The sequence below is a fragment of the Cololabis saira genome, chromosome 20 (assembly GCF_033807715.1).
Source record: "Cololabis saira isolate AMF1-May2022 chromosome 20, fColSai1.1, whole genome shotgun sequence".
In the NCBI taxonomy this organism is placed as follows: Eukaryota; Metazoa; Chordata; class Actinopteri; order Beloniformes; family Belonidae; genus Cololabis; species Cololabis saira.
In genome coordinates this window covers 33,869,100-33,880,247 of record NC_084606.1, presented here as the reverse complement: position 1 = coordinate 33,880,247, position 11,148 = coordinate 33,869,100, and the positions used below count along the sequence as shown (strand labels likewise).

At 47.1% G+C, this 11,148-nt stretch overlaps 1 protein-coding gene across 8 annotated transcripts in view; it reads right to left on the bottom strand.

The window, feature by feature from the left end:
- zbtb4 (zinc finger and BTB domain containing 4) overlaps positions 1–11,148 on the bottom strand; it is a 31,030-nt gene that overhangs the window by 8,861 nt on the left and 11,021 nt on the right. Inside the window, exon 1 of one of the 8 annotated variants that reach the window (XM_061709520.1) lies at positions 6,594–6,698. The exons of 4 other annotated variants lie outside the window; for them this stretch is intronic. Coding sequence is in view for 1 of the 4 variants with exons in the window: in XM_061709519.1 (XP_061565503.1) it covers positions 6,447–6,463 (17 nt within the window). In the remaining 3 variants the exon portion in view is untranslated. Of the gene's footprint in view, positions 1–31; positions 92–577; positions 938–6,446; positions 6,558–6,593; positions 6,699–11,148 lie in introns of those variants that run through there. 3 more of the 8 variants (XM_061709519.1, XM_061709522.1, XM_061709525.1) reach the window with 3 other exon arrangements.

Genomic DNA, 11,148 nt, shown 5'->3' with positions numbered 1-11,148 from the left:
TTTGCATTAAAAAATCAATTGAATAACCGACCAGCGCTCATAACTTTTGCACAAAGCCGTTTTGACCCTGAGGGAATGCTTTTGGGAAACGGCAAAGCAAACTAAATGCCCGAGCAATGCTGAACTCCAACAGCTCCGCCAGGAATGGTGAGAGAGAGGAGGGAGAGGGCAGGGGGAAGGAATGAATCCGCAGCGGTGCTGGTTTAGATTTCAGCGTGCCAAAGCCAAGCTTTCAGAAACGCATTCCAGAGATCCATCTCACTCGGCTGTGACACAACATTCCCTTTGCCTAATTGGAAGACGTTAAGATTTAATCAAGATTCCCTTCAGAAAAAAGAGTGCTGACTTAGATCTGTGGTCCTAACACACATAAAAATAGTCCCGCTCGCCCACTGTTTGAACAAGAGCCTTTTTAGTCGTTTCTGGCAGAGCCTAAAATGTGCCAGGCATGATTCTACCCATTTATTCGTGAAGGTGGTGGGAGGGAAAGAAGTGAAGGGAAGAAGGGAGGGATATTGCATGCATGTGCACAGAGACGGGGGTATTTTTCGGCACTTTGCATCTGTTACAATCTCACCTAAGCTGTAGGAGACGAGCGAGACTCTCCTCATTTCCATTCTGATTCGGCTGGTGCGTTAGCGGAGGCCGCGCCGGTGTAATTTCACGTAGCAAAGCTGCAGTCGCACGTAAAAAAAAAAAAAGAGTCCGCCTGGTTCTATCCTTTGAAATGGGCCCGATTTGTTTAGCCCGACGGATCGGGGGGGGAGAAGAGCGGAGACGCTATAAGGCCATAATGATGCGACAAGAAGAAAAATCCTCAGTCATGCTTTTCTGCCTTCGTTTTCAGGCAGCAAGGCAGCCAGGAAGGCAGGCCGCTGTAAAATTCCACAGGCGGCCCTGAACAGGCAGAAACTAGGTCAGCACTGTTATTGCAGAGGAAAGAGGAGGGAGAGAGAGTGCGAGAGGGAGAAAGAGGGCGAGGAACAGGGAGTGTGAAAGGGTGACAGAAAGAGAAAGAGGGTGAGGGTTAGTGAGGGAGCAGAGACAGGGGGCACTGAAACAGGAACAGTCAGACACACCACGCTGTCAGACAGACAGACAGACGGACGGGAGCTGCACATACTGCACATACTGCACATGCACTGTTCGTACCATCTCACCGGCTTGCAAGCCACACAGGTATAAACAAAGTAGTTCAACATGGACGGGCTCGTTTGTAAATGATATTCAAAGCTGGAAGGTGAATCTGAGGGCAGCAGAGGGGTCTGCTACTGGACTGCAGCTGGACTGATGTATCGCCAACAAGGGCAGAACACAAGCGACTCTTCATCACAGACTCATTGCATAAAGCAGTTCCTTCTTACGCAAGATCTATTTGTAAAACCGAGCTAAGTCTCACTAGGTTCGGTGCATTTTTCTGTTCAGTATCGACACAGGCCTTCATTGTCGCCGACATCTGCTGTGTGTGATAGATGCTGGGTAGGAAATCCCTCACGACCAGCGCCGTCCCTGGAAGGTGAAACACCGAGACAAGATGCCGAGGCTAAAAAATTTTACATTCTCATCTGATGCTTGTTCCGCGGACAGGAAAATACGTATGACGCCCCCTCGTTTTTTTCTCTTTATCTCCCTGTGACGCACAGAGCCACTGCACAGGCAGAGGCTGCACGACACGCTGTCTGACTGTGACAGCCTGCTTTTAGCACGCTTCAGATGTACCGGATTTACTCACATACACGTAGAACATGCAGAAAACACGCTTAAAACCTCTTTCTCTTTTGTGCAAACGAACGAACGCGCGCATTTATCTGTGGGTTCGACTCACAGCCACACAAATGCAAAGAAATAAAAAAAAATAAACAGTCGCCCTGTTCTCCGCGACGTCTCTGCAACAGGATGTTCTGCACAAATAAACACGGCGGTTGGTTTACGAAGTGTGCATCTATTAAAGCTTGTGGCTCTGCAAAATGGCATAACACGAGCAGGTGCTCAGCTGGTGCAGGACAAATTACAAACTAGACTCATGTAAATAAAGTACATCATGCCAAACTTGTTAGCTTTCATATGACAGGCCCTTCGCTGACGGGGTGCTGGAACAGAGGCACACATTTAGCACTCACTGATTTGATTTGTATATTAAATCAAAAGGTAAACATGAGGAAAAAGTGACCTCTGCCAACTTTTAATTATTTCAACTCTCAGTCAAAACTTCTTAAATCATAAAGAAAAATAAAACAAATATTCCGATAAGTCTTTCTTTTTCAGCACAGGTTAATTTGTTTTTACTGATAATTACTCTTTTGGACTGAAAATATCTATTTTGGCTAATTAATATTTAAATGTTTGGATTTTTAAACGTATTAAAAAGTTATGATTTCCCGCTGAGATACACTGCAAAAAACCCTCCAGAAATAGGCCTAATATTCCTAACTATAGTCAAAATGGTCTTATTTTAAGAAAAAATATCTAAGAAAAATGATCTTGACTATCTTTAAAACTAACAAAACAGTCTAATTTCCTTGTAACAAGGCAATCTAATTTCCTTCTAAATACTTTTTTTGCAGTGTATCTCTCCACTGGATCCTTAGACCTGAATCTGCGGCCACTAAAGCCGCCGGAGTGCAATATAGCGGCCTTAAACAGAGAATCTGTCACCAGGAGCGCCGTCGCTGGACTTTCAGAACAGAGAGCAGGACACTGGAGGAGTTTGGCTGGTACGCCAGCTCAAGGCCTTGAACTAGACATTGAGCAATCTGTTTATTCCTCACAGAAAAATGGTGCTTTGTTGAAACGCTGTTCCGAGTCTTTTTCTTTTTTTGGCATTTTTCCATCTCAAAAGGGAATTGTGCAGAAGTCGAACCGCAGGGATCGTGTTTTTCTTTGGTACTTCAAAGAGTTGTGTACTAAGACAAACTGTTTTGAACTGGTTTGTCCAATACTTCTTATAACAGGATTAATGACCTGATAATAGCAAATTATATGTTAATATGGTTTCAAAGCCTCTTAATGTGCTTCACTATAAATATCTAACACGTGTCTATTACTCATTATAACATTTCAAATAGATTACTGCTCCAAGGACTAAATCACATCTACTGCTTTTATTTTCACAATTTTATCCATCTTTGTACTCAAAAGAAAGAATCTCCTGAGGTCTTGCAAAACAGGATCTCTACAAGAAAATATGGCGCTGCAAAGAGCGTTGGCACCGCAGCAGTCACCGTCTGCAAACGAGCCAGCAGTCCAGTGATGATCTTAATCACTTTATTTTAAGTTGAAAGTGAAACAGTTTTTTTTTCTTCACATGTGCAGCTCGGTGCTTTTGATCAAAAAGTACGTAGCAAAACACTGAACCGCTGCGATCAGACGCAGACTCCACTTTCTCAGCTTCGCCAGCTTCACAGTACAAAGTCTGTGCGGTGTCGGACCGGGGCCCCCAGTGAGAAAAGGAGCAGGTAACTGGCTGCAAATCAAGTGGTCAAGTCGGCATTATGTTCTGCCTCCTGAACGCTCTAACCAGGCGCCACCCTGGCCTAAACCAAACAGAGCATTTCCAGCCGTGAGGACATGTCTGACATGAACAATCACCTGCTATGTGCTACAGGTGAAGAGAAAAAAAAAAAAACTTCAAATGAAGTCTGGATCTGAGTTTTCTGACATCTTGACACACAGCCGACGTGTCTTCATGTATCACGCACTGCTGACGAACCCGGCTAAATTGAACGCTGGGAGGGGTGGGGGGGTAGGGTGTTCATAGCAGAACCAAGCAACGGTTTTGCAGAAAAGAAATATTTCTTATTGGAATTTTTTTCAGTAATTTTACAAATTTATACAGTGAAGATGTTATAACATCCATATATTCATTTAATTAAATATTTTGGCAGTTAAATAATAGTTAAGTGTAATAATAGGTATTTTTAGTCGACATTAGTGTACGTAAAATACCAGCAAAGGCCTCTTGGGAAGAGTTTTTGGTCGTTTTTACTTCCTGTTTGAGGGAATGATGTTATAACTTCTTTATTATCCACCATTTATTAACTTAATTAAATAATTTCGCAGTTAAATAATAGTTAAGTGTAATAATAGGCATATTTAGTCGACGTTAGATCCGTCAAATACCAGCAAAGGCCTCTTGGGAAGAGTTTTTGGTCATTTTTACTTCCTGTTTGATGGAATGATGTTATAACGTCTTTATTATCCACCATTTATTAACTTAATTAAATAATTTTGCAGGTAAATAATAGTTAAGTGTAATAATAGGCATATTTAGTCGACGTTAGTATCCGTCAAATACCAGCAAAAGCCCTTTGGGAAGAGTTTTTAGTCGTTTTTACTCCCTGTTGGACACCTCGTTTTGAAACCATGAGTTAGGGAGACGATGTCAGAGTAAAAGTGCCTGGTTGAAAGGCGTTAAGGGGAGGGGGTGGTTGGGTCCTCAGCCTTCCAGCAGGTGAGCCAGCGGCAAGGAACATTTGGGAAGAGGGAGGTGTTAGCTGGGCTTTCTCTCTACCGGGAAACCAGAAGGGCCCAACTATCAGGGCAGCAGTTTATGTGTATGGACAACTCTACGTATGTGTGTGTGTGTGTGTGTGTGCCTGTGATTGTGGGTGTGTAGCTTGGAGTGGGGGGGGGGGGGGGGTTGTTAGCAACAGCAGCAACTGAACTCTTCACAACCCCCAGGCCAAGAGAGCGTGTTGGAGCCAGCCAGATGGGATAGAAGGAGGGAGGAGGTGAGGGGAAGTTGGTATGGGCCGAGGAGTGGTTGTGGTGGCTGAGGTGGCGTGAGCGGGGGATGCAAGGGGACTTCAAACACATCTATCTCATGCTCACATTTTATGGTTTCCTTGTCTTTCAGATCCCCCCGTCAGAGTGACAAGCTCCCTGCACTCGATTGGTGTGTGAACCGTTGTGTCGTGGTGCGTTTGAATGGCGGGCCACACACCAGCAACCCTGCCCATGTCTAAAACGATGTACTCTGCACGCTCCGTTAGCGCTCGGCTCGGCACCTAACTCCCATAATTCCGCTCGCTGCAACAGAGTCACGAGAGCCGCGAGAGGACACATTTAAACCCCATAAGAAAATAAAGAAAAGAAAAGAAAAAAAAAAAACAACAACAACATCACACTGGAGAGCAGCGGCACAATACCGGTGACCTTTTTGAGGTAATTTCCCCCAAATCATTTTCAATTTACGCCTGTGCTCTCCACTGAAGGAGGCATGAAAGCTCGCTGGAACTCGCAGTCTCGGACGAGGGAAAAACATTTAGTACGAGCAAAGCCGACGCAAAAGTGTGACAACGGTCACCGTGAACTGAAAGTACAACTGTGGTAGGGGAGAGAAGCGGAGAGCTGCAGCAGCTTCCTTAATGTGTCTGCATCCTTTACGCTTGGAACAAAAAGACTTGTAATCAGAGTCAACCAACTCAAAAGGTGACAAGTGTCACGACTTCCATGTCCCGGGGAAATAAATCCCCCCAAAAAAGTACATATTTTTATATAATCTCAAATAAATACCTAAATGAAATTGCTATGCCAACATCATCTTTTTTTGTCACCTCCGCGTGATGAGACGCTATACTTCCTCCGGTCTGACCTATGACCCCCAACCCTATGGAAGCGCAGGTCATATTTTCCGTACGCGGAGCAGAGGCAGCTGGCATCCCTGGAAACCAGGAATGTGGAGTAGCTGGCAGCAGATGCTCGGCTGTTTTGAAAAAGAAATAAAAGGCTTCAGGCGGCAACAACAGGGTTCGGGACGCGAACGTGCCCCCTCCGTTGCTGCACACGAGGAAACCAGCGGAAAAACAACAGGCTGGTAAAATGGAGGACAAACTGGCCCCAAAACTGAAATAAGAGACGGAACCGGGGCGATGGGAGCGGGGATGTTTTCAACCCCGCCGATATTTAACTTTTCTCCTCCCGACACACTTCCTCTGATGTTGTTGGTGTAAGTTCACAGGCAGCGGAGGGGGCGGAGGGGAGGGGGGTGGGGGGGGGGCGACTGGCCCACCATTTTTAGAAGACGAATCTTAAAATCCAAAACAAACCTCCCGTCATGTCCATCGCATGTTCCCCGTGCGTGCACGCCGCCGTCGCCCCCCCCCTCCCGCCGTCGCCCTCCCTCCCATCCCACCTGCGGTAAATCACCAAGACGCAAGAGGCTTTGATAAATTAAAAGTTTCATCACAATCTCGGAACGAGTCATCGCTCTTGAAAAAGAACTGCGTGGTGCGTCAGCAACAGAGGGGAGGATGAGGGAGACGAGGCCTATTACTGGTACACACACACACACACACACACACACGCACGCACGCACAGACAGACTCGCCACACGCACACACACCAGCATACACACTCATAAATGCGCTTCCACAAACACACAGAGCATATATACACGCACTCAACAACACTCACACCCCCCGACACGCGCAGAGTAAAATAAAAACCTTTTCCTCCTCTTCATGCACGGAGCCACCGCCGCCTCAGCAGAGGAGTGGAGCAGAAAAACAAGCAGGAGAAAACGACAGAATTCAGCCTCTCGTCCTCCTAATTCTCTCGGTCTCTCAGGACGGCAAGCATACAAGAGAACGTACCTCGGAAAACCTCCTGCTGCATCTCTGCTGCGATGTGTTCTCTCCCCTCACACTCCCTCTCTCCCCCTCGGTCTGTGTGTGCGCACGTCTAGAGTGTGTGTGAGGGGAGAGGGAGAGCACAGGGAGAGGCGGTGCACCGACACACACATGCACACACATACAGGCAGCAGTGTGTGAAGACAGAGGGCAGGAGCGATTCTCACACTCGAACTTGCTCGCTCTCCTTCACTCACTCCCCTTTTCTTGCTCTCCGTCTGTCTTTCTCTTCTCTCGCACCAGTTTTTGCCTCAGAAACACGATTCTTGGTGTTTTTGCTCTTTTTTTTTTTCCGGCAAGTGAATCCCCCCCCACACCCCCACCAGCCCCTGCACTCCCTCCACTGACACCCCCACTGAATCCAATCTTCTTTTTATTTGGAAGTGTTGTTCCCCTCTCTCTGACACGCACATTCGCACATGCACACACACACACACACACACACACACACACACACACACACACACACACAGACACTACTTTATATACACAAAGCCCAGTGATAGGGAAAGGGAGGGAGAGGCAGAGGGAGACAGAGTGGGAGAGCAAGCAAGCAAGAGGACGCCATTTAAGCAGTTTGTTACGAGCGCTGCAAGTCCCCAAAATGGCTGAAAACAAACAGGAACCACGCCAACTCAAAAAACCTGGGCACAAGGACAGACCGACCGACCGACCGACAGACAGACAGCGAGGGGAGTGAGAGAGGAGTGAGCAGAGGAGACAGCGGGAAAGTGAGACAGGGAGAGGACAAACTGGCGGGCAGTCAAATGGCGGATGGAAGCACTCTGCGAAACAAGTGAAGTTGGTGGAAAATTGGAGGCATTAAAAAGGGACGCTCCGGCAGTTTTAGCGCTGCACTTCGATAAAAAAGTTTCAGCCTTGACGAGAGCTGCGTTATAAAAAGACCGGTGAAAGTCCATCCCACAGAGGGCCAAGACGCCCTGACTCACAAGTCCCTGTTTTGGCTCGGGCTTTAGACAGCAAACACCGGACTCCACACTTCCTGTAGCTGGCCTGATACCCGCTCATTACCATGTGTCTTAAAACAATGTGTCCAATGGGCACGGGCAGAGGACTGACGACAAGCCCAAGCCAAGGCGTGGCTTCTGGCTGCCAGGGACACGCTTCCTCGTGGACTCCCAAACCCCACAAACACGGGAACATGGCTGCACGTATGTGGCATCTACACATTATTTCATGCTCCGGCACACGAGTCCAGCGGCTCTCTAGTGCAGCGGCCTCCGACTCCAGTCCTCGAAGGCCGCGGTCCTGCGTGTTTTAGACGTTTCCCTGCTTCAACACACCCCGATACAAACGACTGCGTGATTAACAGACTTGTTCAGACCTTGAAGACAAGCCGATGGTGATCCATTAATTTGAATCATGTGTGTCGACGGAAGGAAACATCTAAAAAACGCGCGGGACGGCGGGCGGCCCTCAAGAACTGAAGGTCAAGACAACCGGTCTGGTAACTGATTAATCAAAATTTGAATCGCATCCCGTCCGAGGTCAGCACGACTCCGGAAACCTGAGACATTTCCAGACGCAAGCCCCGGAAGATTCCAGCGAACGTGCTGAAAATCTGGTCCAGACTTTCTCCACAGTTGTTGAGAAGATACCGCCCCTAAGAGATGGAGCTTCTCAGCTAGAGCAGGTTTCCTGCAGCTGGAAACACTCTTGAACTGTGTTGAACGCAGGGACCATTGTGAATACATCACTGCGTTGTCTTTACAGTAAATTGAGAGTAGTTGGTGAGGCTCCCTGACGACTGTTTCTGTGTTGATATCAATAACATGTGTATTTGAAGATCAGCAGCATGAGGAAAGCAACATAAAAGGTGGACAGAGTACGAAGCAGCAGATCTTAGCAGGGGACGGTAACAGCGTGGTGATGCGTCACTCTGCACAACTACGTAAAACTTCATTGGTCCCTAAATTAGTCTCATAACATAATATTGTCACTAAAATTTACATATGAAACCAACAAATAGGCAACTATTGATGCCAATTAATCTGTGTGTGTGGGGCGGGGTAATTATTGTAGACAACTGTGATAAAACCTAGAGCAAGAAAAAGTTGGGGCAAATGTATTTCTTTACTGTCAGAATCTGCAGGATTTCTCCAAACAGTTAATCAGATATCGTCCAAATGAAGCTGCCGTGACTGCGTGCATCTGCTTGTTCATGTGACTTTGGTGTCGTTACGTCTGACCGTTCTAAAAGTCTTTCAAAACGAGACGCCAACACTTTCAGTTGCCACCAGATTAATGGTAAGCAGCACACGTCTGAAAGGGGCTTAAGTAGCATAATGAGCAGAATGCCTTGTTAAAAAAAAAAGAGTGTGGGGGGGGGGGGAGACGTGGGCCGTGGAGCAGGGCCGGGACACTCATCACCTGTCCAGACCCTTAGCTAAAAGGGTTCAAGTGCTACCGGTGACGGTGTCGCTTATGTCAATTAACTGCTTTCAGGTCGGTGGGTTTATTTCAGGCCGCGCCGGAGCGGCTGAGGGATCCCGGTCTGTTCATGCAGAGCGGCTTCGACATTGCCCGCCCCTGCCGCCGCCGTCGTTTTTCTGATTCAATTGTTTCCTGCCAAACGCTTCACAACAAAAAAGCCCCCGCCATCCTGGCTGCTCGTGGCCGCGGATGTCACGATCAGTGGAAATTCCATATATCTCAGCCACGAGTCACACCGCAGGCTCAGACCAGGAAGCGTCCGCTCAGCTGACGTGAGAGCAGCGAATACCAGCCCAAGAATGTTCGAGTCCTGTTGTGCTACAGCAACACCACACTTCCCACTGTCCTTTTGAGTGGGGACTGCCCCGTCCACACTGCCCCCCCCCCCCAGCAACTCTCCCACAAGTACACACCAACTGAACCTTGACGCCAGCAACCTGCCCTCCACCTACCCCCCCCCCCCCCCTTTGCCCTTTCCCTCTCTCCCTGTCTTTCATCACTCTCCCTCTCACCCTCCTCATTGTACGTTGCCACTCTGGTCTCCATGGGAACTGCTCTGGGATTGGGTGTTGTTCCTGTGACCTCTTTGGCTCGTGGAGTTGGACAAACTTTTCTTTTTTTTTTCTTTTTTTTCTTCTTCCCGCCTGGCCGTCCTCTCTTATGCGCTCCTGCACGTCTTCAAAGCACGCACGGTTGAGTGTGAATGAGAAAAATGAAAACTGGAAGTAAAACTATGTCGGTGCAAAGCAAAACGGTTTTCTCGGGTGTGTGAAACGTGTGCGTTTGTGTGTGTGTGTATCGCAGGCGGGCAGCCGCCCAGTCCACACATGTGCGCCGGCATTGTTCCTCGGCTGCAGCCAGCCACCAATTCCGCATTCGGAGACACCCCGTCGTCCATCTATGCCTATTCACTGATGTTTGGCTAAATGTGGTCACAGCTTTTCATGCTGTGCTATTAACAGGAGGATGTAGGAACTAAAGAAACCATCTTGGTGGAAACTCTTAGCCATTATCTCATCAAAACTTACTTAACCGTTTTTTCATGGCAGAAAGAAAAGAAAAACACTTGCAAAAATCGGAGTTAAAGTGTGGGAAAGTCACGAGGTTCGTATAAAGACTGTAGCCTAAATAGATTTATCTGCAAGATTAAAATTGATTCGATTTATCTAAAAGGTTATGTCCAGAGGACAGGTTTATGGGTTCATCGCCCCGACTGAGCACCTATGATGAACGGCGTTCTGGAGTAGAGACGATCACTTTACGCAGACAAACTCCTAACTAACTCGGGCTATTAAAGGACCTTGCAGGGTTTGCTCATTGGTTTGCCATGCGGAAAAGATTTTCATAAGAGGTTCCTTGTTTGAGTCTCAACATCTGATATCACATAGACATGTACATTTGAGGACATTTTAATCCACGTGGGCAGTAACAGTGGTCCAGTCTACAAACAGTCACAATGCAGCATTCAAATAACTTAAAAGAGCAACTCTCAGACTGCAGTTTTCACTAAAGCATTACATTTATACCTTAAATGTCGTAGATGCCAGTGCCTACATTTGCAAAACACTCAGAGATGTTCATACTCACTCTTCCAAATAGATTTGAATGACTAAAAAACCTGAAATGCATATGTTCAGACATGCGTTTTAGAAGGATGAAGGCAAGTAACCCGAGAACACCCACGCAGGTGAAACGTAAACGCAAGCCAGAAAGGCCCCAACAGTTGTCTGAACAATTGTCAGTAAGGCCTCAGTGCTCACGACCGAGCCTCTGCCACGATTAATACATCTTCATTGCATCCTTATATGCAGAAAAACGGGTTCTTGAAATTATTTTTTTCCGTCCATCATTATAAGACGTCATATGATGGGTTTTTCCCATCCGTGCAATGTTTTGCAGAGTGCAGTAGGAGGTGGTAGCTAGCCGAAGCGGTTTGCCATGTGGTGAGCTGATCTACTTGCTAACTTTACCTCAGATTTATCATCATGATTAATTTCTGGGTTTTTGTCCCAGTTAGATGCAACATATCATGACTACGAGCTCCTGCTTTTGTTCCTCGTAGCGT